Source organism: Panulirus ornatus, chromosome 8 (assembly GCF_036320965.1).
Source record: "Panulirus ornatus isolate Po-2019 chromosome 8, ASM3632096v1, whole genome shotgun sequence".
NCBI classification, from domain to species: domain Eukaryota; kingdom Metazoa; phylum Arthropoda; class Malacostraca; order Decapoda; family Palinuridae; genus Panulirus; species Panulirus ornatus.
The window spans coordinates 2,958,344-2,985,076 of NC_092231.1; the positions used below are offsets into that span (position 1 = coordinate 2,958,344).

General features: G+C 39.3%; 2 protein-coding genes across 4 annotated transcripts in view; both read right to left on the minus strand.

Annotated features, from left to right (window-relative positions):
- Fntb (Farnesyl transferase beta subunit) overlaps positions 1-11,550 on the minus strand; it is a 31,970-nt gene extending 20,420 nt beyond the window's left edge. The window contains exons 1-5 of the mRNA XM_071663927.1: positions 11,364-11,550; positions 10,216-10,356; positions 6,487-6,725; positions 4,368-4,538; positions 15-144 (exon numbers count right to left, since the gene is read on the minus strand). Coding sequence (XP_071520028.1) covers positions 15-144; positions 4,368-4,538; positions 6,487-6,725; positions 10,216-10,356; positions 11,364-11,450 — 768 coding nt within the window. The 5' untranslated portion in view covers positions 11,451-11,550. The remainder of the gene's footprint in view (positions 1-14; positions 145-4,367; positions 4,539-6,486; positions 6,726-10,215; positions 10,357-11,363) is intronic.
- An 11,034-nt stretch (positions 11,551-22,584) lies between these two features.
- The window catches only part of Bub3 (mitotic checkpoint protein Bub3), a 28,959-nt gene continuing 24,810 nt past the window's right edge, over positions 22,585-26,733 (minus strand). For all 3 annotated transcript variants that reach the window (XM_071663934.1, XM_071663933.1, XM_071663935.1), the window contains exon 9: positions 22,585-23,676. In XM_071663934.1, the coding sequence (XP_071520035.1) occupies positions 23,561-23,676 (116 nt within the window). In that variant the 3' untranslated portion in view covers positions 22,585-23,560. The remainder of the gene's footprint in view (positions 23,677-26,733) is intronic.

The window sequence follows — 26,733 nt, forward strand, 5'->3', positions numbered from 1 at the left end:
TTGTGTTCCCTTACCAAGAGTGCTGGAGTGTGACAGAGATGGTGTGCATGTAGGAGGGTGAGGGCAGCCAAGCCACAGAAGGTATAGCCACCATGCGCCTCCATTCCTGGTGTTCCACTGAACCCTCCCTCGTATGTCTGACACCTGACACATCATAAGATATCAATCTTCATGGTCTAAAAATGCAAGTTCTGAAGTATGAAAAATTTTTCCTTGCCTGGGCAATGTCCTATGAGCCATGAGAAAATTTCAGATTCCTACCTTCTGATTAGGTAAATGCCTCTCACATCTCAAGTATCATTTACTTGCTGATAATGGCCTACAGTTCAGCCAACTAGCAACCTCCAACCCTGACATCTATTGATACTTGCTCACTCTAACTCTCACACTTCCTCTCTTTCAGCTCCTGCACCTTCCTCTAGACCTCCTGCTGCTTTCTATCGTATATATCTCACTCAAACTCTTTCCTTGTGAATAACATTAATACATCCCAGCATGTACAAGAGAAGTGTGTGGTAGGTGGGAAGTGTGTCGGTGAGAATGAGGGATGCACCTTATTCTTGACCTTCTGCTGTTTTCTCTTGTCATCTCTCACTCTTTACAATTTCTCCCCTGTAAGGAATGCCTATTAATTCTCTTTCATTAGCAACTTAATTTCATCAACCCACCAGTCAACACCCTTTCTCACCTGCCCACCTCACACCTTGCAGATGTCAGCATGTATGGGCATTACTTACAGGGAAGCAGATGATGTGCAAGAGATGGGCCCCCATAAGCATAAAAGTATCTCTTCATACTGTACAAATAAGTAATTACATAATCTTTTCTCTGTTTACCCTTGCAATTACAAATACACCAAGAAATATACACATCTCTCCTGCTCTTTAAACCTATCCTGACCTATGTATAATAATGTTTCACATCCATACATACAATCTGGGATATGTAATCTTTGGTGGAAGCTTCTCACAAGCTCTTCACTTGAATTTCTTCTACTCACTAAGGCATTAAGGTACCTCCAGTTTTCCTCCCTTGCAAATCTTAAACTGCAAACTCTTACTTTTCCACTATCATTCTTCCTGAAATTTACTCCCTGAAAGACAAACTCATCCATAACTTCAAATCCTTCACCATTCATACTGATATTACACTGATATCCCAACTCTGTCAAAATCTGAAGTCTTATTTTTACTCACATTCACTGTGAATTTCTTTGTGCTGCATATATCATCAAAGTGGCCCACAGTTCTATTCAACTAATCTGATTCAGTTAGCAATACAGCATCATCTACAAACAACTGTTGAAACCTCTGTTGCTTCATCATGATTTAGCAGTTGACCACTATCTCCCCACTTTGCTCTAGTTTCATACAATGCCCCATCAAAAAAGCAGTCAATTTCTATTTTGAACCACAACAAAACAGAGTTCCAGTTACAACTTCTTATGCTATGGTTCACGAAGATTTCACTTATGTTCATTTGTAAAGGCAGTTATCAACAAAATGAATTCTTTTCATACTTATTCACCATTACCAGTGTTAGTGAGGTAGCGTGAGGAACAAAGAAAGGCCTCATTCAAATACATCTTTTCTCTAGCTGCCATATGTAAAGCATCAAAACTACAGCCCTCTATCCACAATGAGGCCTCACAGAACTTTTCATGGTTGCCCCCAGCTGTTTCGTATGCCCTAGTTCAATCCAATGACTGCACATGACCCCCTCTATGCCATGTTCTCCAACTCATTTTTTCCTGTGCATGCACTTCACCTCCTGCATGTTCAGGACCCAAGCACTCAAAAGATTTTTTCAATCTATCCTTCCATCTCCTGTGCAGTCTACCCTTTCCTACTTGCCCCATCCACTTCTGACACATGTATTCTCTTTGTCAACCTCTCCTCAGTCATTTCTCTCAACTATAATCTTATTACCATACCCCTTTCTTAACCTTTTATTACTTACTTAATAAAACCATCTAACTCCACTTACTGTTCAAAAAACATTTCATTTCAAACATATCCACCCTCCTGTGAAAATCCTCATCCATAACCATCACATCCACACATCACCTGAACCACTAAACCTTCAAACATACCCATTTTTGCCTTCTCAGATAATGACTTCTCTTTCCATACATATCTTAATGCTCCCAGAATCTTTGCTCCCTCCCCAACACTATGGCTTCCTTCCAATTCAATTGCTCCATATGCTGCTATATCCACTCCCAGAAATCTAAAACACTTCACTTCCTCTCAATGTTCTCCACTAAAACTCACACCCCATATAACCTGTCCCTCTTCCCCACTAAATCTAATAATCTTGATTTCATTCACATTCTTAACTTCCTCGCTTCACATACTCTCCCAAAAGCAAACACCAACTCCTGCAGTTTCCTACCTGAATCTATCACCATTAATGTGTCTTCAGCTAAAAACAATTGACTCACTCCCCAGGCTACCTCAGTATGTATACTTTCCATTTTCACCAAGACCTTTACATTTACCTTCCTCACCACAAAATTCATAAACAAATCATACAACCATGGTGACATCATATATCCCTGCCACAGATCAACCTTTCCTATGAACCTCCTTCCAAAACAACTTGTTCTCCCTGAGGTTTAGTGATACTCACTCATCCCAATACTCATGCCCCATTTCTCAACCCCTGCACCTTCCTCTTGTTCTGTTGCTGCTTTCTCTTGTACAACTCCCAAATTTTTGCACTCCTTCCCTGTAAGTACTGACTAAACATCTCTTTTCCTTCTTTGACTAGCAACTACTAACTACCATGTTACACCAGCCCAATTCCCTCCTCCTGCATGTCACAATCTTCTCTTGCACATGCCAACATTGCTTCCCTGTATATCTTCCACTCCTCAACCCCTCCTCTTGCTTTGTTTACTCTTGCCATTTGCCACTTCACACCCAATCTCTCCTGCTGTTTCTTAATACACATCTCTTTTCCAAGCTTACTTAATTCCTCCACCCTCTTCTTGCTAATATCCTTCCCTCTTTTTTGAAAACCTCTTCAACTCTTTATTCTTGCCTCCACCAGGTTATGATACGACATGCCACCAGCTGCCCCTTTCAAAACATTCATATCCAAGAGTCTCTCTTCTGCATGTCTAACAATTAGTATCTAATCCACTAATGCACTCTTCCCATCTTTCTTTTCACCCATGAATATTCACGCATATCCCTCTTTTCAAACAAGGTGTTCCCAATCACCAGTCCTTTCTCAACAAATTCCACAAGCTGTTCACCATTCTTATTCATAGTTCAGTAAACCCTCGATTTACTGGACACCAATAAAATGGATTTTGCATCTCATGGACTGGGCAAACAACAATACATTATTTGATAATAATTTTAAGAATTTTTAAAAATTTACAAATCTCAAATGACACATGTGCATTTCATATTGCACTTGTTTTTTGGTAGTGTGGGGTATAATTGCTTTGTTTAGGTCTCAGTCTGCCAAAAGCTAACATGCAGTCAGGCTGTATAGAGGTTGGTGACTATTTATTAAATAATTTTACAATCCTTACAATTCAAAATGGCATCAAGCGATAGAGTTAAAAGAAAGAAAGCGAACCGTACACTATATCAAAAAATGGAATATAGGTTACATTCTCAATTTAACAGACTTTCAGCATCAAAGGAAACCTCCTCCCCTGATCAGTCTGTCAAATCAAGAGTTTACTGAACTGGGTTTCCCGTGCCCCTCAATCATGCCCTCAATTGCAACATTACTCGTTTTTGCATTCAAATCACACACCACTAATACCCATTCTCTTGCATCAAGATTGCTGTCACACACTCAGCTGCTCCTAAAACACTTACCGCTCAACATCTCAAGGGCTGGTGCAAAGGCACTAATAATCACCCATCTTTCAAAATACAATTTCATTTTTACTCACACCTGTATGCAGCTTACTAACAGTTTTTCACACATTCCTATAACTCTCGCTTCAGCATTTACCCTTATACCAGACCCTGACTTAACTTTTAGGATATTCCCAAACAATTCTTTCCCTTTAACCCAGAGATTTGTTTCAGTCAAAACCAGAACATCCAGGTTCCTTTCCTCAAACATAATACCTACCTCACCTTTCTTTTCATCTCGTTTTTAGATCCACACACTTATTTGCCATCCCAGCCTGAGTCTTCAAAGAGAATGAGCACTACTCCCTTGGCTCCTTTTATTCCATCTTATAAAAATTCAAAAACAAGGAGGGGTTTTCAGGCCCCTACTCCTACCACTCTCAGGTGCCTTTTACAAGGCACAAAAAACATGGAAGTACAATTTCTTTCCCCAACCCAGGGATAAATGAAAATGTGAAGTAGTTAAACTGAAACAAGTCTTACCGCATTATCCAAAGAGGAGTTCCAGAGAAAAGACTGTCCGTAAATGTATTGGTGAGCCGCGCAACAGATACTGCACAATAAACACCACGTATGTCAACTTCTCCACCTTCATGCATGCGGAAAGCTCCTTCATCTGTACGCATTTTCCAAAGGAATTCTTGAAGTTTTTCCCTGTAACGTTACAAGAGAGAAAAAGGTATGTTATACTTAGAGATAGTAAAATGAAATGGAAATCACCAGTATCATAATCTCTGGCTCATACCAAATTACCATAGAACCATAAAATATGCTAGCCATCCAGCATAACTATACATCTAAAACCCATGCCCAATTCCTCTGACAAAGTAACAGCACCTAACAAGCCATCACATCCCCACAATCAATGCAGTGAGCTTTGGCAACTTGAGCAATGGCCTACTTACATCTACTTCTTTCCTTCCACTAAACTATGGAACTCCTTGCTTTCTATTTCCCCATCTCATATAAGTTTCCATTAGTGTGGGAGAAGTACAGAAAGCCCAGCATATAAATTTTGGAAATATCAGCTGCCTGTTCACAATGGAAGGAGACAAACACCTTTTCCTGATACCTGAGGTAATGCACACTCAGCCGTACTAAATGAGTAAAATCTATGACCAGCTCTGTATACTGAACAGTTTTATGTTGATTACTTTACAACACCTCAGGTGATGAGAATCGAGTAAAATAAAGTGAGGAAAAGCCTTTCTATCTATATCTCTGATGCCTGTTCCCTCCTGGAACTACCATCAAGGGGTGGCCACGGCAAAAGAGTTTCCACTTATCCCTGTTCTTACATGCTTCCCTTGCTTATGCCATTCCATGCATTCTTCCACTATTTCTCTCCCTCCAGTATTCCTCCACCTATTTGCCCATGCCACAGGTGGTCTTACACTCACACCAACCCCTTTAATTGTATAATCATACTATCTCCTTATAAACTCCGAGTCTTGCATTCTTTCGACATGCCCAAACCACCTCAAAGTATTACATTTCACCCATTCTACCACTCCACAATTCACTCCCTCTGCATTCCTTGCCATACCACATCTCTCATACACTCTTCCATTACTTTCTTCATTCCATCTAATCACACTACATACTCTACTCAAATAGCTTATTTCCACAGCCTGCATTCTTGACCTCTGTGACTTATTCTAAGTCCATGTTCCAGCTGCATAGGTCAGGCTTGGGAGGACTACGCTGTCCCATAATCCTCTATTCACTTCCATACTTACACCTCTATCCTTCCTTATTCTATAAAGGGGCCTAATGACTATTCTACCCTGTATTGCTCTCTCCCTTATATCTCTTTCCATATGATGACACTTACCCAAGACAGCTCCGAGATACTTAAATTCTCTTACTTCTTCCAGTCTAATTAATATTTTTCATAATTTCCATTCAAATCCTTATTTCAATAAAAGCTATTTTTCTTTAAAAAACCTAAAATATCAAACAAAATACATAATAAAACAATAAAAAACTAGCATGGGAAGTGTGTCATACTCCATTACACAAATCATGTTCTAATATCTAGGCTCACTAATGCAGGGTTTAAGAGGCTGCTTTGTCATCAACTGACTCCTAACAGACTTTATGTCATTTTGGTTGAGAGAACCTACATACATACCACCTCATTTCACAAAAGAGTTGTCCTGAAAAACCTATCATGAGTTCACTGAGAATGAGGCACAACAGACAATAAGAGTCTAGGACTGGAGAAAGAAAAAGAAGAGCCAAGCTGGAATTCTGCTGACTCTAACATACCATTAAAACATGGAAACTGTGACATAAGGAAAATTTGGATATATTGCAGGGGCTTCAGCATAACCACAATATGATGAGGTTCCTTCATCCTGTACAATACCGTACTCATAAATTTTTGCAAAGGTGCTGGAAGAGTTAATGTACAGCTAAACTATGTGCACGTGATTTGGAATGGAGGTACATAGATGGATGACACCTACCTGCATAACATACTGAACTGAAAGAGTTGACAGCCATGAGAACAGTATAGTTAGGATGGAATAAAATTTTATTTTTCCAATTTCTAATAAGCTGTAAAAAGGCTCAATACCATGAAAAAGAGTTTTGTTACCTGTTAATTGTATCATAAGCTTCCTTGGTACCAATAATGACAAGAGCATTAATTGCAGCATATGTTGGTGCTAAGTGAGAATATTGGCCTGGACCACCTCCAAAACCACCTGTTGGGTTCTGGCAATGCTGAAGGAAATCTATAATGCCAGCTGCTTCATCATCTGTCAACCTCACATCTAAAAGTTCTAATGCATGTACAGCCCAGTACACTATCCATGGTCGGCTAGCATCCAAACTCTGCAAAGAGAAAAAATCTAATAACACTGAAAGACACTGGAAAGATACTAGGTATTTAAGGGCACTTAATCAACTCCCATCATTTACCACTCCAACTTATATCTACTCTATATGAACTTATATTAACACTATATGAAAAACAATCATGAAAAATAAAACAATATCTTTAAAGGAACTATATCTATGATAGAAACTGAATCTACAACTGTACAGTTAACTGATATCTAACAAGACCCAATAATATCAGTGTAAAAGGTGAGTTACACAAGCAAAAAAAAGCCAACTTAGAGAACAGACTTTAACTGTTTATCATCATACCATATATATAGCTTGAGAATTGGCAGAATGAATGTATAATGCCATTGTATAATGGCAAGGGGATAAAGATGAGTGTTCAAACTACGGAGGTATAAGTCTGTTGAGTATACCTGGTAAATTTATCCCTGGGGATAGGGGAGAAAGAATACTTCCCACGTATTCCCTGCGTGTCGTAGAAGGCGACTAAAAGGGGAGGGAGCGGGGGGCTGGAAATCCTCCCCTCTCATTTTTTTTTTTTTAATTTTCCAAAAGAAGTAACAAAGAAGGGGGCCAGGTGAGGATATTCCCTCAAAGGCCCAGTCCTCTGTTCTTAACGCTACCTCGCTAACGCGGGAAATGGCAAATAGTTTGAAAGAAAAAAAAAAAAAGAAACCTGGTAAATTGTATGGGAGGGTACTGACTGAGAGGGTGAAGGTATGTACAGAGCATCAGACTGGTGAGGAGCAATGTGATTTCAGAAGTGGGAGAGGATGCATATTCAGGTGTTTACTTTAAAGAATGTCCATGAGAAATATCTGAAAAAGATAGATTTGAATGTGGCATTTATGTATCAGAAGGCATATGTGGTATCTATGGATCTGGAGAAGGCTTATGATAGGGTTGATAGAGATACTTTGTGGAAGGTCTTAAGAATATATGGTGTGGGAGGTAAGCTGCTATAAGCATTAGTAAGTTTTTATCAAAAGTTTATGGCTGTGTGCAAGTAGGAAGAAAGGAAAGTAAACAGTTCCAAGTGAAGGTATGTCTGTGGCAGGGGTGTGTGATGTCACCATGGTTGTTTAATTGGTTTACTGATACGGTGGTAAGGAAGCAAAATGCGAGAGTCTTGGAGAGGGGGCAAGTATGCAGTCTGTGGGAGATGAGAGGGCCTGAGAAGTGAGACAGTTGCTGTTTATTAATAATACAACACTGGCAGCAGATTCTAGGGAGAAACTGCATTAGCTGGTGGTTGAGTTTGGAAGAGTGTGTGATAGGAGAAAGTTGAAAGTGAATGTGAATAAAAGCAAGATTATTACATTCAGTAAGTTCGAGGGACAAGTTAGCTGGGGTGTAAGTTTGATCAGAGAAAAACTGGAGGTGAAAAGTTTTAGATATCTAGGAGTGGACATGGTAGCAAATGAAACCATGGATGTGGAAGTGTCATATGCTGGGGGAGGGGGCAAAGGTTCTGAGAGCACTGAGGAATGTGTGGAAAGAGAGAATGTTATCTGGGAGGGCAAAAATGGGTATGTTTGAAGGAACAGTAGTTCCAACAATATTATATGGATATGAGGCATGGAATATAGATAAGGCTGTGTGGAGAAAGGTGGATGTGTTGGAAGTGAAATGTTTGAGGACAATGCATACAGTAGGGGGAAAAGCGTGCAAGGAATAGAGTGAATTGGAACAATGTGGTACACCAGGGTAGACGTGCTGTCAATGGATTGAACCAGGGCATGTGAAGCGTCTGGGGTAAACCATGGAAAGTTTTGTGGGGCCTAGATGTGGAAAGGGAGCTGTGGTTTTGGTGCATTACACATGACAGCTAGAGACTGAGTGTGAACGAATGTGGCCTTTGTTATCTTTTCCTAGCACTACCTTGTGTGTGGGCGGGGGGATGCCATTTCATGTATGGCGGGGTGGCAACGGAAATGGATGAAGGCAGCAAGTATGAATATGTACATGTATACTTATGTATATGTTTGTGTATGTATACGTTGAAATGTACAGGTATGTATATGTGGGCGTGTATGTATATACATGTGTATGTGGGTGGGTAGGGCCATTCTTTCGTCTGTTTCCTCGTGCTACCTCGCTAACACGGGAGACAGTGACAAAGTGTAATAAATAAAATAAATATATAAATAAATATATAAATAAATATGATAGAGTTGACAGAGATGCTCTGTGGAAGGTATTAAGAATATATGGTGTGGGAGGAAAGTTGTTAGAAGCAGTGAAAAGTTTTTATCGAGGATGTAAGGCATGTGTACGTGTAGGAAGAGAGGAAAGTGATTGGTTCTCAGTGAATGTAGGTTTGCGGCAGGGGTGTGTGATGTCTCCATGGTTGTTTAATTTGTTTATGGATGGGGTTGTTAGGGAGGTAAATGCAAGAGTTTTGGAAAGAGGGGCAAGTATGAAGTCTGTTGGGGATGAGAGAGCTTGGGAAGTGAGTCAGTTGTTGTTCGCTGATGACACAGCGCTGGTGGCTGATTCATGTGAGAAACTGCAGAAGCTGGTGACTGAGTTTGGTAAAGTGTGTGGAAGAAGAAAGTTAAGAGTAAATGTGAATAAGAGCAAGGTTATTAGGTACAGTAGGGTTGAGGGTCAAGTCAATTGGGAGGTGAGTTTGAATGGAGAAAAACTGGAGGAAGTGAAGTGTTTTAGATATCTGGGAGTGGATCTGGCAGCGGATGGAACCATGGAAGCGGAAGTGGATCATAGGGTGGGGGAGGGGGCGAAAATTCTGGGGGCCTTGAAGAATGTGTGGAAGTCGAGAACATTATCTCGGAAAGCAAAAATGGGTATGTTTGAAGGAATAGTGGTTCCAACAATGTTGTATGGTTGCGAGGCGTGGGCTATGGATAGAGTTGTGCGCAGGAGGATGGATGTGCTGGAAATGAGATGTCTGAGGACAATGTGTGGTGTGAGGTGGTTTGATCGAGTGAGTAACGTAAGGGTAAGAGAGATGTGTGGAAATAAAAAGAGCATGGTTGAGAGAGCAGAAGAGGGTGTTTTGAAGTGGTTTGGGCACATGGAGAGGATGAGTGAGGAAAGATTGACCAAGAGGATATATGTGTCGGAGGTGGAGGGAACAAGGAGAAGAGGGAGACCAAATTTGGAGGTGGAAAGATGGAGTGAAAAAGATTTTGTGTGATCGGGGCCTGAACATGCAGGAGGGTGAAAGGAGGGCAAGGAATAGAGTGAATTGGAGCGATGTGGTATACCGGGGCTGACGTGCTGTCAGTGGATTGAATCAAGGCATGTGAAGCGTCTGGGGTAAACCATGGAAAGCTGTGTAGGTATGTATATTTGCGTGTGAGGACGTATGTATATACATGTGTATGGGGGTGGGTTGGGCCATTTCTTTCGTCTGTTTCCTTGCGCTACCTCGCAAACGCGGGAGACAGCGACAAAGTATAAAAAAAAAAAAATAAATAAATAAATATATACATAACTAAACAAAACTCACCACAAAACCCTCCGGAAGATTTCTGAGTCCCTTTTTTAGATAGGAAATATGTCTTTCTCGATGTAAAATGGGTTTACTTGTCCCATCCTTGTCAAACAAGTAGGTGTTATACATGGCAGCCACACTTTCTTCCACTCTGACCTTGAAAAGAGAAAATAAAATCAATCACCATACAATAGTAATTCTTTTGTAATCCTTCATTTTTACACCAATGTACATATTAGGCACCATCAATATTAGAACACAGAAACAATAACTGAGATGGAAATAAGAATTATGAGATAGGATTCCCATATACTATGGTAATACTGTGCCTTGTGCTGAGGGACTGCAGAATGAATTGGCTATTGGCAAAAGTTCAACAAAAGTGTCACAAATGCATAATTCAAACTGTTCAATGTTGATTTTGAATGTTTTAACCCCACAACTCCCTCTACTTCAAAGCCCTGCCTACTTTACAAAATCTTAAAAATGATGGAGTTACAAGTGCTGCATCAACAATCCCACACCCCATATAATCTCTAAACACTGTAATGATGCATTCTATAAAATTCAGTTGATTTCTAGAATTCAAAAAGGTGACATCCATAAACTAGAAAATTACCCAACTTTCAGCCTTTAAACATTCTCCTGAACTTAGACATGAGCTTCTGCTGCTTCTCACTCGAATCTGCTACAGTATAGTGTCATCATCTGACAACAAGTGAATCGTCTACCAGGAGTAGGAGGAGCTACACGGGAAAAAAATACACTTCTGTAGTTATCAACTCCACTGAGTGATAGGAATCCACTGGTACAGCTTTCATCAAATTCTATCTTCTGGAGCACATTCCTATTAGTGTTTCTTTGAAGCCTCTATACTTTTCTGTACAATATATATATATATATATATATATATATATATATATATATATATATATATAAAACCACCGAATCACAGCCACAGTCTGAATCACCTCTGCAGCCTGTAAGGACTCAATAATATACATGTCTCTGAAGTCCAAAAGATTTATGTGATATTCCTAAAGTAATATTTCACCTTTCTGTCCTTTACTTGCTGAGGGCTTCTCACATACATTATTATTAATCAAAACTTTGATTTTTGCCTAAACTATAAAATGTCAATTCGACAAAACCTTTTCCCTTACCTGATCATCAGAGGTTACCGTAGGGACACCCTCATCACAGAACCTATTATTCTTTGCGTGCGTACACCACAATTGAGTTTCTGCCATTCTTAATCCCAACTTGCTGAGGCACTAGTAAAATGCAGTGAATCTACAAGAGTTAGGGCCTACCCCAGAAGGGATATGTTCGGCCAATCAGCATCCGGATCACTATACGCCGACCAATCACATTCAAGAACGAGAAATGCAAGGACTATATATACAAATATTTACATTCTGTTATTGTAAAATAGAATATCTAATCTTAAGAAAATAGCCCAAGTAAATTTTCTATCAATGTTGGGAAGATTTTTGTGTCAAAAGTGAGCTAAAAACAATATGATATGATATATTAATAACCCCTTAGAGTGGTTCCATATTCATTTAATCAAAGTTTATCCAAAACCTTGAAAGGGTTAGCGACTTATGTTGCCTTGAGAATCATAAGGGTTGAGTTAGGTTGTACATTCTGCTAAAAAAAAAAAAAATCCTCTCCCAGATTTTTTCCTTATTTCTAAGAAAACTAGGACCCCACCCAAAAATTCGCGAGGTCTTGCTCGAACACAACTCTCAAGGTCCCTTCGCCTGAAGAAATATAGGACCGCTACCCTTTACATTACTCGCTATCAACGGTAGCAATATGATACTTCAGTGAAGGGGATCGGGGGGCAGCATCCTGTCAGACTCAAAGGCTCATGGCATCATTAGTGCACATGTAGACCAACAATATAGGAATATGCATATCGAACAGTACAGCAAAAATAGAGCAAATAGTCTGCTAATCTAATCAATCCAGTCCCAAAATAATGCCTATTTTGATGAGAATTAATATCTAGGTTATCTTAATGCCACTGGACATAATAATTTGCATCCCCGCAGCCCCATCCTTGAAAGTACCGGTCTTTGGGGAGCCTTGCAGATTTTTCCCATCCTGGATAGCAACATTTTTCTCCATATTTCATCATAACTGAGAAAACCCCGGCAAATGAGTGCTTCCCTGCCGCTAATTTTTAGGCTAAATGTCTAGATTGAGCGCCGTCTTTATATTGCTATCTCATATAAGCTTCAGACAGAAAATTAACACTCTACATGTAAATACTTCTCAACAGGAATCATCCTGGATTCCCTCGTACAGAACTTTTCTGTGGGTTCCATATAGATTTGGAACGATTAACATCCCCTGCCCCATTTTGAACTTACCCACTACCTATTTAGTTTATCATAGAGAGCTTTGTAGAAAACCAGAGTCATTAAATCAGCCAGAATCCATAGCTGACTTCATTATATATCGAGTAGTTTATGATGTCACGTTCTCCGTGCTAACGGCATCTTCCAAGTATAGGATACAATGATATCCTAACAACAACGCTGGTTATTATAGACTTGTAGGTAAAAGGTTGTAATACAACTGTTTTGAGGTTCTACAGACCTGATTTACAACCAGGGTTGGACTAAGCTTGTAGGGTACCCGGGACATTTTGTTTGGGGCTTAGAACATCTATTGAAACCTCTACAATCGTGGCACGGCTCGAAGCTCCAAACTTAGATGTTCTGTGGCTGAAAGACTGTCTCCCGAATACCACGGTTGCCATTCAGGTAAAGGATCAGGATCAGAAAATTCTCCTTCCTCAGACTCCTCAGCATTTGTCATTGCCTGTAATTACTGCAAGTATTTTATCTGTGAGGCAAAGCGTTTCTTTATCCAAAGGAAGTGCAAGAACCTCTCCTTGTCATCCACTGGTGTCTCTGGTTTTCAGCAAAGGTCATCACTAACGACATCTGTCACTAAGGACTAAGGACCAGATGGCAGATTTACTTGTCTGAAAAGGTTGCTTGTGGCTGTCTGTCCTTTAAAAGATATATCTAAGCAGCTGCCAATTCTATGTTGGGTTTTTAGTGTTAAGGTCTAGTTGCGTTGCCTGGACAGTGTTACTATGCATGTTCTGAGAGGCTTGGCTGAGTAATTTTCTGATCTGTATCACCAGGGAAATAAAAGTCTTAAGACAGTACTATTACCTGTTTGGCAATAGGTAGGTAAAATGTAGATACTGATTTTGGTTCTGAAGATGTTTATAGACTTGACTCAAAGGTACAAAGGTCAAACAAGAGGGAAAAAACACAAGGAAGAGGAGAATTCCATAGTCTTGCTGTTTGAAGAAGCAGGAGGTATCATGAAAGTCAATCCTCGAGTAGCTGGTCACCACTCACATCATGAAATGTAGCAGCCAGATACGTGCCATGGGTCCATGCCTTGGTAGCAGGACACATGCAGACAACTCATGGGAGCAGTGGTCAAAATAATACCTGTAGAACAGAAAGAGAGCAGCAACATTGCAGCATACAGATAGGGATGATTGAAGAGCAATGATGCCAGAAGTAATGATATGGGAGGCTTGTGACTCCGGTTTTGCTAATATGTCGGTGGACAATAAATAATCCACAAGAAAAAATGATAGTACCTAAACAACAATCCCAGATTTTGGAAGTATCCTTTGAGATGTTGAGTGTGTGGGGTTTCCAGGATACTACACAGAGGAAGATATTATGGCCAACATGTATTTCAATCCCTGAAAGAAGAGGAATAAAAGCAAGTCACAAAGGAGAGATCATTAGACTTAGTTCTGTAAAATCTATGAAGGTGATCAGATAAAGTAAAGGATTCTAAGTGTTTGAGAAAGTGAAAGTTAAGAAGTTCAAAGACTTGGACAAAGCAGTTCAAAGACTTTGGACAAAGCAGAAGTAAATGAAATGGGGAGATAAATGAAAGTGTTGGAGCAGTCTCCTTTATTAGGGATAGGCTACATAAAGGTTTACTTCCAAGGAGATGGAAGAGTCTGGGGTTTTAGACAGATGAAATAGGCATGCAAAGATTGGAGCTAGGATTGAGGCACACTCCCTAAAGACTAAGATGAATTATGCCATGTGGATCACATGCCTTGTCTACTTGGAGCTGGGAATACACAGAAGACCTTGTGTAATATAAATATAGCAAAGGAGGGGTTCACTGGGAAGGAAATGGGGTGGAGAATTAGATGCAAAATCAAATAAAGTTGAATTAGAGGAAAATATGGCACAAAAAATTGGGGAATTATCATTTGGAGAATTGGCTATAAATTGGTTAGATTGAAAGAGAGGGAGATTGCAGAGATTACTGGGATGTTTTAGGATAAGGAATAGAGAGATTTGTCTGGAAAAGAAGTTAAATTAGTACACCTTATTTTCATGGTATGCCTGTTCTTATGAATAACAGGTTTGCAGTGATTCTGAGCAGAAATGAAAACAATGGGATTCAGGGGAAGTGAAGAGTTTTATGGCCTGATACAGTCTTTCCTTGATACAAGTGGCACTAGAGCATGACCAATCAGACCAAGATTTAGGGGAGAAAGATTTAGCATCCCAGTCAGCAAAGCAGTACGTATCCCATGGATTGGCATAGGGAAAGCTGAGCTCTCCCTAAGAGCCAAATTTGGAATTTTGAGGGGTTAAAGCAAAAGATAAAACAAAGTGATAGAAATAAGATTGAAGTCAGAGAAACCCAAGGGAGCAGAAACAGAGTCGGTGCATTGGGAAGGTTCAGGAGGAAAAAGGAAAAAAGGTATCAAGTGTGATGGGGGAGAGTTCATGGCATTTGGGAACTCATCTGTTTTATGTTCCAGGTTGTTCAGGAGAAAGAAAGGGCCTTGGTTCTGCTGAGATTGACCTGGGTAGAGCTTAACTAATCCTCTTGATTTATATTACAATCTCCTGCATAGAGGATCAGTGGATAGATGTGATCAGAGCAATGCTTTGTGGCAGGAAGTCTAATAGTCTGAGATATACATTGAGGAATTGCAGCATATAAGCAAAGTCATAGAGGGCTGAGAAATTTTAAGCCAGATGGCATTTCATTTAGGACACTCAAGATCCAAGAAGCAAGTTATGGGGGGTTTATATCAGAGAAAGCACAAACACCAACCTTGAAGCAGAAACATTAGTAGAGATTAAATTAAGAGATCTGACAGCATAAAGAAGAGTTTGTAGAGAAATCCTTAGGGCAGACATGAGAGTATTAGCTCTATAGGGCTACTTTGGGTATGCAGCAAAGGGAACAATCCCTATCCCATATGTCATTACTGGGGTAATTTTCCTGAATCTAAATTAAAGAATCTGAGGGAAAGTCTCTAACAATATTAAGTGCAACTTTTACACATTTTAATGTACATAAAAACATGGAAAAATAAATATAAAAGATTAACCTTTGAGTAAATCTCATGAACACGAAATAAATCATGACAAATAAACATAGACCCCAGTTTAGGGATAAAATTTAATAACACATATTTCAAAGGCCTCTGATTTAAACAGTACTGGGAGAGCAGAGCTGCTAATGATTTGTTTGTTTTTCTGTCATGACCTACATGCTTTGTCTGGGAAGGATGAAGTGTATTATGTATAATCTTTACTCTGTTATTTTCTGTTCCCTAACAGAAATGAAAAATTCTCATAGGAAACTTGTGTTGTCTGTTTGCCAAAGGCTTTTACAGTAGTGTCATACTAATCTTTAGGGGAATCCAACTTGGTAAATACGAAAATTCTGCATTCCTTGGAACCAAGTACTCAGCAGATTTTCATTTATATTAATTGTGGAAAGAGCAAAACCTGTGAAAATATTGTAACCTTAGCAGTGTGTTTTTTGTCTATTGTAAATTCAAAACTTTTTTGCAATATAACTATGTAAAACATTTATAAAACATTGTATATTATATATGGTCATGTCAGCATCATAAAACATACTTAAGTGTCACACTGATGCATCCTCACCCAAATTCCTTAAGGTTTCCACTTTCTGCTTAATGGCAAATGCAATATGCTTCTCTTTCCCAACACTAAGCATAGCCATCACTTGGACTATTTTTGATTGTTATTACGTATACGGGCAGAATTTAAGAAAAGATCACACAAATAATTGAGAAAAGCATGGAGTTCTACTGCCACACATATAAACTGTGAGAACAGTGACTTATGTGGGTCACAGCATTGCATGGTAAACAGAGTGGCCAGCTCTGGAAACTCATAATGGAAGTTGATGGTAACCTTGAATGCAAAAGATAGCAAACAGCAACAGTCCATTAAATCCTTTCATGGCTGTGATAGAAAAATACAGAAACTTGTCTATTGAGGACCAAGTAATGTCAGTCTTGGGTTTGAAATGAAGTATTTGCCAAATCTATTTTCAAACATTTTGGATGTTCCTTTCCACCATTCTCATTGATAAATAATTCCCAGTATTAATCATGCTGCTGAAGAAAAACTACTTAGCTTCTTTCAAATTAAAATGTTCGACCACCTCCTAACTCACTCTTATCAAAGCTCCATAAATTTACAAGATTTATTTCTTGGGCCCAAATCACTTTTGGGGCTTGCCAATGAACTCTCTCCCTCATCTGTGACTTTTTTAAAGTATAATGAATAGCACCATTCAACAATATTCCAAGGTAGCGATGTACCAGTGAGCTGTGCAGGCTAAGGATTAGTTTCTCAGACTTAGATTTGAATGCCTTAACCATAAACCCTAAAACTGACTTAGAATTCTTCACTGTTGCTATGGATGATCATTTGGCCTTAGGTCATGGGAGATTATTATACTTAGGTCCCTTTTTCTGATTTACAATGTGTTACTCTACAGAAATCATTCTCTAGCTTGTGTTTTTGCTTTTCCTGCTGTGAAAAATTTTGTGCTTATCAGTATCAAAATCCATTTGCCACCTACAAACTCAGTCTATCAGTTTGTTTCTGTAAGCATGCTGTTACAGGCATTAAATTTCTATTGAAGCACTCTTTCCTAGATCTAGTGAATTTTGTGGTACCTTACAGCATGACCCACAATCACTCATTTAATATATATCAGAGAGAGAAGTGACCAATGGCACAACATGTATTTCTGTCAACCATTCTGGGTCTTGACTGTTAATCACTATTCAGTGTTTACTTCCAGTAAAATCAGTGTTCTTAGCTGTAGAGAAGGACTAATACTGTAAGATAGATAACACCCAGCAGATACCCTAAGTTCACAGCTGGAATACAGACCAAAATACATACAGGCAGACTACCTCTGACTGGTTTTGATATTCACCTCTGCTGGAGGACTGGGGTTAATATTGTTAGGGAAGAGTACTATAAATGAAACACTTCCAGATTCTTGACTGATATAGACCATCATAAATTTTGAACAGAATCTACAATGTCTTGAAGAATAACAATTTATCATGGTCTTATTTCACTGAGCCCAACATGTTCTTTTTTTTGTGTATCTGGCTTCCTATCAGCAAAGCTTCAGTAATGGTTTAACTAAAATATAAGTGACAGAAAAATGTAAGCTCAATTTAAGAATAGAATGGCAAACGGGACACAAAAAATTTCATCCACAAGGTACTGAAGACAAAAATAATATTACTGATTCTTATTTATTCTGTATTCTGTAGCTACACTTTCACCTTCTAAACATACACAAATACATTTACATTCTCATCCAAACTGACAGGCATGCATATATATATATATTTATTATTTTATTTGCTTAGTCGCTGTTTCCTGCATTAGCGAGGTAGTGCAAGGAAACAGACGAAAGAATGGCCCAACCCACCCACATACACATGTATATACATACACGTCCACACACAGCACATATACATACCTATACATCTCAATGTATACATATATATACACACACACAGACATATACATATGTACCCATGTACATAATTCATACTGTCTACCTTTATTCATTCCCATCGCCACCCCGCCACACATGGCATAACAACACCCTTCCCCCTCATGTGTGTGAGGTAACGCTAAGAAAAGACAACAAAAGCCCCATTCGTTCACACTCAGTCTCTAGCTGTCATGTAATAATGCACCGAAACCATAGCTCCCTTTCCACATCCAGGCCCCACAGAACTTTCCATGGTTTACCCCTGACGCTTCACGTGCCCTGGTTCAATCCATTGACAGCACGTCGACCCCGGTATACCACATCGTTCCAATTCACTCTATTCCTTGCACGCCTTTCACCCTCCTGCATGTTCAGGCCCCGATCACTCAAAATCTTTTTCACTCCATCTTTCCACCTCCAATTTGGTCTCCCACTTCTCATTCTCTCCACCTCTGACAGATATATCCTCTTGGTCAATCTTTCCTCACTCATTCTCTCCATATGACCAAACCATTTCAAAACACCCTCTTCTGCTCTCAACCACATATATTCATATATTATCCCTGGGGATAGGGGAGAAAGAATACTTCCCACGTGTTCTCAGTGAATGTAGGTTTGCGGCAGGGGTGTGTGATGTCTCCATGGTTGTTTAATTTGTTTATGGATGGGGTTGTTAGGGAGGTGAATGCAAGAGTTTTGGAAAGAGGGGCAAGTATGAAGTCTGTTGTGGATGAGAGAGCTTGGGAAGTGAGTCAGTTGTTGTTCGCTGATGATACAGCGCTGGTGGCTGATTCATGTGAGAAACTGCAGAAGCTGGTGACTGAGTTTGGTAAAGTGTGTGAAAGAAGAAAGTTAAGAGTAAATGTGAATAAGAGCAAGGTTATTAGGTACAGTAGGGTTGAGGGTCAAGTCAATTGGGAGGTAAGTTTGAATGGAGAAAAACTGGAGGAAGTAAAGTGTTTTAGATATCTGGGAGTGGATCTGGCAGCGGATGGAACCATGGAAGCGGAAGTGGATCATAGGGTGGGGGAGGGGGCGAAAATCCTGGGAGCCTTGAAGAATGTGTGGAAGTCGAGAACATTATCTCGGAAAGCAAAAATGGGTATGTTTGAAGGAATAGTGGTTCCAACAATGTTGTATGGTTGCTAGGCGTGGGCTATGGATAGAGTTGTGCGCAGGAGGATGGATGTGCTGGAAATGAGATGTTTGAGGACAATGTGTGGTGTGAGGTGGTTTGATCGAGTAAGTAACGTAAGGGTAAGAGAGGTGTGGAAATAAAAAGAGCGTGGTTGAGAGAGGAGAAGAGGGTGTTTTGAAATGGTTTGGGCACATAGAGAGAATGAGTGAGGAAAGATTGACCAAGAGGATATATGTGTCGGAGGTGGAGGGAACGAGGAGAAGTGGGAGACCAAATTGGAGGTGGAAAGATGGAGTGAAAAAGATTTTGTGTGATCGGGGCCTGAACATGCAGGAGGGTGAAAGGCAGGCAAGGAATAGAGTGCATTGGATCGATGTGGTATACCGGGGTTGACGTGCTGTCAGTGGATTGAATCAGGGCATGTGAAGTGACTGGGGTGAACCATGGAAAGCTGTGTAGGTATGTATATTTGCGTGTGTGGACGTATGTATATACATGTGTATGGGGGTGGGTTGGGCCATTTCTTTCGTTTGTTTCCTTGCGCTACCTCGCAAACACGGGAGACAGCGGAAAAAAAAAATATATATATATATATTTTTTTTCCCAAAAGAAGGAACAGAGAAGGGGGCCAGGTGAGGATATTCCCTCAAAAGCCCAGTCATCTGTTCTTAACGCTACCTCGCTAATGCGGGAAATGGTGAATAGTATGAAAGAAAGAAAAAGAAAGATATATATATATATATATATATATATATATATATATATATATATATATATATATATATATATGTATATATATATATATATATATATATATATATATATATATATATATATATATATATATATATTTTTTTTTATGCTACACTCAATCACGTGCTACACGCACACTTAAAAACAGGCATACATAGGAGCCTTTTCATGAAAAGGACTTAGGAAATGACATAGCACCTAGCCTATCACTAAAACATTACACCAAGAGAATTGCTCAAGATATAATTTGTCTCAGTTAATAACAACACTAACTTGAAGTACACAGACAAGGAAATGATAAAAAAATTTCTATTGCATATATCAATCCCACTTGAGGAGATGTAGAAATCTACAAGAACAGGTCCAATGCAGAGCAACAAAGATTATATCTGATATAAAGGAAATGGGTTAAAGGGAGAGGTTATCAACCATGGATTCGGTCTAAAAAAGAAAAGAAATAGGGAAGTCATGATTATGACATTCAAGATTATACATCAGTTGGACAACAAAGAAAAATAAACATAATAACTGTTGGCCATACTCAGAAACTATTTACGAGAGTGAGAAAATATGACTTTGGAGCAATAGAGTTGTTACTGAAATGAACAAAATAAGTAAAGTGAATACAAATGTAAAAAAATGGAAAAACAGCACAGTATCGATATGTTAAGAAATGTGGCTGCACAAGCATAAGATCCCTAACCATTTTAATAATAACTTCATCCTCGGTGGCATGCAAAGTGAGTCTTACTGATTGGCTTGGTAAAAAGAGAATTGAGAAAGCCCTACATAAGATGAAGTCTGACAAAGCTTCAGGAATGGATGGGATTGCAATTGTTTCTTATAAAAGTGGATGACAGTTCTGTTGACTAATTAATCAGGCTTGTCAACTACTGTATGGCCTGAGGTGAGATATATGAGGACAATAGAATGCTTATATAGTGCCACTGCACTGAAGGAAGGGAGACAAAAGTGAATGCTTGAATTACGGAGGTACAAGTCCGTTAAGTCTACCTGGCAAGGTATATAGGAGGGTGATGACTGAGAAATTGGCAGCATTCACAAAACATCTGACTGGGGAGGAAGTGTGGCTTCAGGAGAGGTAGAGTATGTTTGGACTGGGTGTTTGCTTTGAGGAATTTGTGTGGGAAATAGTTGTAGAAAGAGAGTGCACTATAAGTGGTGTATGACTGGGTTGACAGACACCTGAAAGGTGCACAAAAATATGGGGTAAATGAATCATTAAATGCTGAGGAGTCTTCCCCTAAGAAAAGGCATGTGTATGAACAGGAAGCGAGGAGGGTGAGTGGTTCTTAAAGGTTGGCCTACAAGGATGCCTGATATCAATGTGGTTGTTTAATCACTATGAGTGGGGTGGTAAGATACCTGAACGAGGCAGACCCACTGTGAGTGGTGGGGATGCCTCGGAGGTGAATCAATTGCTATTTTGTAGATGACATGGCTCTGGTGACAGACAAACTCCAGAAGCTGGTGACAAGATTGGGAAAGCATATGAAAAGAGGGTGTTGCGAGTAAATGTGAAGAAAGGTATGGTAGTGAGATGCAGAAGGGAGATGAGACGAGCATTTGCAAGTAAGTCTGAATGGGGAGAACCAACAAAGTGTAGTGCTTCACATACCTGTGTGTGGACGTGGCACCAGATGCAACTACAAAGAGTGAATTGATTCATAGGGTGGGAAGGGGATAAAGTCCATGGTGCATTGAGGAGTGTGGAAGAATTCAGTGTCAGTTATAGCAAAGATAGTTAAGTCTGAAGGTACAGCATGTCATCCCAACAGCATTTGTATGGATGTTAATCTTGGGTCCCTAATTCAAAAGAATGGAAAACATCAAATGTATTGGAAATAAAATGTCCGACAGAATGCAAAGGTAAGTTGATAGCACAAGAATGGGAGTGCAAGGTGTGGTAGTACGTGGAGTATGACTGAGAGAGCTGAAATGGTTTGGACATATGATTAGGATCAGCAAAGAGAGACTAAGAAGGCATATGTCAGAAGTGGAGGGAGCAGCAAGAGGAAGAGCAAAATGGAGATGGGAAGACTGAGAGAAAGGTTTGAGGTATCAGGGCTTAACATTTGAGAGGGTTAGAGCCAGGTATTCAAAAGGATAACTAAAGTGATGTGGATATGCTGGGGCAACATTTAGTCAATTGGCTGAACTAGAGCACATGAAGAGGTCAAGGGAAAACCAAGGAATGGTCTGTAGGATTTGGCTGTGGATGGTGGATTTTGGTTTCGATGCAATATACATGACATTTGGAGAGTGAATGCGAGCAAATGGTGCCGGTTTGATTGTTCCTGACACATCATCACTGTGGCAGGAAATAGTGAACAAGCATGAAAGAAAGGGAAGAACATCCAAATGTGAACAAGCCAACATTCTCTCTCACATGAAATGCACACATGCACTTTCATCTTTTGGTAAGGTATAATTTTACCATTATTGCTATCATTTTGTTTTTCCAAGCTACAGGAGAGACATTTCTCCCCTCATTACTGAAAGCTAGTATGAGTTACATGGTGTACATGGCAGGAAGTAGCCCAAATGAAAATGACTGGAAGATCAATTGTACTACTGTGGGTAAAGGATACTCAGATGTATGAGAATTATACACTAATCTTCCTTGTGGATGGAAAATTCTATCCTTTATTCCTTTGTTATTGCTCTCAATGATTTTTCACGTGTACAGTGACGACTAAAGCTCTAGGAACATACCATTATATGTACATGTTTTTCTTATTCAAAAGATACATAATGTTCTTTGTTACTCTAAACTGCTTCCTCCCCCAAAAAAACTGGTACTCTGACAAGCATCCTACATTTCAATTAACCTTATACCTTAGGCACAGTTTGCTCTTCTTTATTTCATCATTCTCTCTGGAATACCTAACATCTTGTGGGAAAAGAAAACATTCAAAATTTAACCACATAATGTAAAGGTTAGTACTTTTGAGATGCTTTAAATTCTGTGATGGAATAAAAATCTTTTCCTTCAATTGAACCTTTAGCTTATTTTTACTTAAAAGTTTCAATGAAAATAATCATATAGTTTAATATTGATATATATTATTCTAAAAATTTAGCACTTGACAGAAAAGAAAACATTACTCTGTCATATTACAATACTGGGTAAAGCTTATCCAACATGTACAGAACGTTTTTTCAGTATATTTTTATTCTTTAGCTAAAAATTATCACATGTTTCCACAGCTGTAGTATCAGGCATAATTACTGCTTACTTGCTTCATGAAAATAAATTTAAAACTCTAGTAAAGAATGACTACATTTGCTTCAACATTAAAGTATAAAGTTAAGCAAAAGCACCATTTCCACAAAATCCTTGGCAGAGTCATGAAACACTGTAGTTTTACCCAAACCACAACAGTAACTGGTGTACAAACCTGACATATACAGTGGCATTAAACTATACCTTATATAAAATAAATTTGCTTTTAGTGCTATGTCCAACCAGCCCACCAACAAACATTGGACCCGTGTTATGGACTGCCCTCAATGGTATGTAAACAAGAGGGATGACTACTAGGTGGAGGACTGGCTTCCTCTTTAGCTTCTGATTTATTTAGGCTTTGTTTCCTGGTCTGTGACACGACGGATAAAGATGCAGTCTTCTGGCATAGGATCTATCTGCTCTTGCTCATACATGTAGGAACAAGCAATAGCAAGTGTGTTGCCTGGGCAGAAAAGAAAAAATATAAATTTTTAAGGGATGTTCTGCAGAAGGGAACTGCTTTTACATAAAACCAATGTTCAATTCAGTTTATCATATCAAAATGAAAGCAATGAAGCAACCTTTCTATTGTGAAGCTTATGAGCAAGCAAAAAAAAGATTGTCCATAAAGTACTTCTGGATTTTTGAATTTAGTCAAACATCTATTTCTTTGCAAGTGTTTCCATCTTATCTCTCATCCTATATCACACTATCTGACAATTATTCAATTAAATTTAACTAAACTTTCTCTCCACACTTTCCTTATACACTCACTAAACATGGAAAAATACTTAAATACACTGTTAATGACATCAAAAACACTTTACATTACTTCCACACCTTAACCTATTCATTGTTTCCATATATGCTGGGTTCCTGATCTACTGTGTCAAGCTATTTTTGATTTCTGAAAAAGATATATTGTGAATACGACTGATCAAAGCAAAATAGTAATAAAATTCATACATAGCCATAGAGATAGGGAAGAAAGAATTCTAACCACATATTCTCTGAATGTTGTAGAGCACAACTATGATGGGGTGAGAGAGGGGAACTGGAAACCCTTAACTTTTTGTATTTCAATTTCTAAAAGACGGAACAGAAGAAGGAGCCTTACATGAATAGCTCATCCTCCTCAAAGGCTCAGACTTAGGTTTCTGACTATGTGGGTATAAGCAAGAAGAGAAGAAAGGAGAGATAGGCAGTGTGTTTGAGAAGAGGAGTCTCCATGTAGCTCTGAGTGAACAAAGCTCATGGGCAAGGGGGATGAATGGTTTGGGAATGTCTTGGGGGTAAATTTAAGAGTTATTGGGAGGAGAGAGCTAAGAAAGGGTTAGCACTATTGATGTAGCAGGAGTTGTGGGAAAGAGAGTGTAAAAATTGAGCTCTGGACTGATGTGGGTAAAAATGATGAGCAATCATTGCTGTTTAAAGTGTTTTGGGAGCAGCTGAGTGAGAGTGGCAGCAGTTTTGATGCAACAGACTGGGTAATATTGATGAGTGATTCAATGCATGACTACTGTGACAGTGGAGGGTATGGGGCATTGGGTATTTAGTTAGGTGAATGGAATTGGTGAACAGCTTGTGGAGTTTTGTGCCAAAAATGGACTGATGATTGGGAATATCTGGTTTAAGAAGAGGGATATACACAAGTGTATGTTGCATTACTGAATTACATGGTAATTGGTAGGAGTGCAAAAGAGCAACTTCTGAATGTAAATAAGATGAGATGGGTAGCTGATGGGATGTCTAATCATAGCCTGGTGAAGATTATAGAGGTTTTTGGAAAAGAGGAAATGATACAAGAAGAGGGTGTTGAAAGTACATGAGTATGGAAAGAGATTTGTGTGAAGAAATACCATGAAAGAAAGAATGAAGAAGGGCAAGAGGGGAGAGTAAACGAAACTAGAGGAGTGGGTAAGGAACAGGAAGATTTACGGAAGCAGTGTTGGCATGTGCAAGAGAAGTGTGTGGCTTGGTGAGAGAGGGTAGTGAGTGGTGAGATGACAAAGTAAAGTTGCTAGCAAAAGAAAATAGAGAGGTATGTGCACTGTCCTTTACAGGGAAAGAGTGCAAATGATTGGCAGATATAGAAGAGAAAGAAGGTCCAGCAGCTGAAAAAGAAGGCAAATGAGAGTTGGGGTGAGCAAGTATCAGCAATCTTTGGGGAGATGTTTTGAGTTGGAAAAAATGCGAGAAAAATGGGAACACAGGTGATGGAGGCTTGGGCAAGTGGTAACAGGAAGTAATGAGTTGAAGAGATGAGGCAAGTAATTGAAGGACTGTTGAATGTGTATGAGGACACAATGGCAGATGTAGGGTGTTTGGGTTGGGGAGGTATGTGGAGTAAGAGAGTAAGAGCACAGTTGTTTGGTGAAAGCCTTGTGTATGATAAACTTTGGCAACGTGGCTGGAGTGGATGGTATTGCAAATGAATCGCTTAAGAGGTGACTATATTGATTAATTAGTTGGGATTTTCAGTGTGTGTATGGATCATGGTGAAGTGCCCAAAGATTGGCAGAATGCATGTACAGTGCCACTGTATAAAGGAAGGAGACATAGAAGAATGTTCAAATTAGAGGTATAAATTTGTTGTAGGTACCTGGTAAGTTGTATGGGAGAGTGGTGACTGATATGGTGGTGGCATGCATATAGCATCAAACTGAGTTGAAAAATTATGTTTTTAGGAGTGGCAGAGGATATATGGCTTAGGAGCTACCTTGAAGAACATGAGTGAGAAATACTTGAGACACAGAGGGCTTTGTCTGTGGCACTTATGAATGTGGAGTTAGCATACTGTAGGGTTAACAGAGATACTTTGTGGAAGGTGCTACAAATATATGGTGTAGGATCACAGCTATCTGAAGCAAAGGAGATTCTATCAAGAGAGTAAGGCATGTGTGTGAGTGGGTAGAGAAGAGGGAGAGTGGTTCCATGCGAAGGTGGGTGTTTGGAAGGGGAGTTTAATCAGTGTACAGATGGGGTGGTTAGGGAGGCAAATGCAAAAGTAATGGAAAAAAGCATCTAGTATGAAGTATGCTTGGAGCAGGGGGCATAAGAGGTAAGAGTGTTGATGCATGCTGATGATTCAGCACAGGTAGCAAGTGTTGCCTCCATTTTGTCCTCTTGTTCTAATGTGCTATTCACTTCCTTGCAAAACATTTTCTTTTTCACTATGAAGTTCAATGATATGCTCTAACATCATCTCTCCTATGCTATCTTTTTCAACTCTTGTACATTTCTTGTGACCTCCTGCCACTTTTTCTTGTACTCCTAGTCACTTTCACTCTTCTACTATCCATACTCACTCCCTCATTCCACTGCTCACAATCCTTTCTCATATGTCCCTATCCAATTTAATGCATGCCACACAATTCACATGCACATTTAAGCACTGCTCCCTTAAATACCTTTTTTTAACTCATAAAATGGATATGAACTGATCACAAATGACACTTCATTATTTCAGTTAGGAAACAAGTACACTGTTTTAAATTCTGTGTGATCATACACATCACCC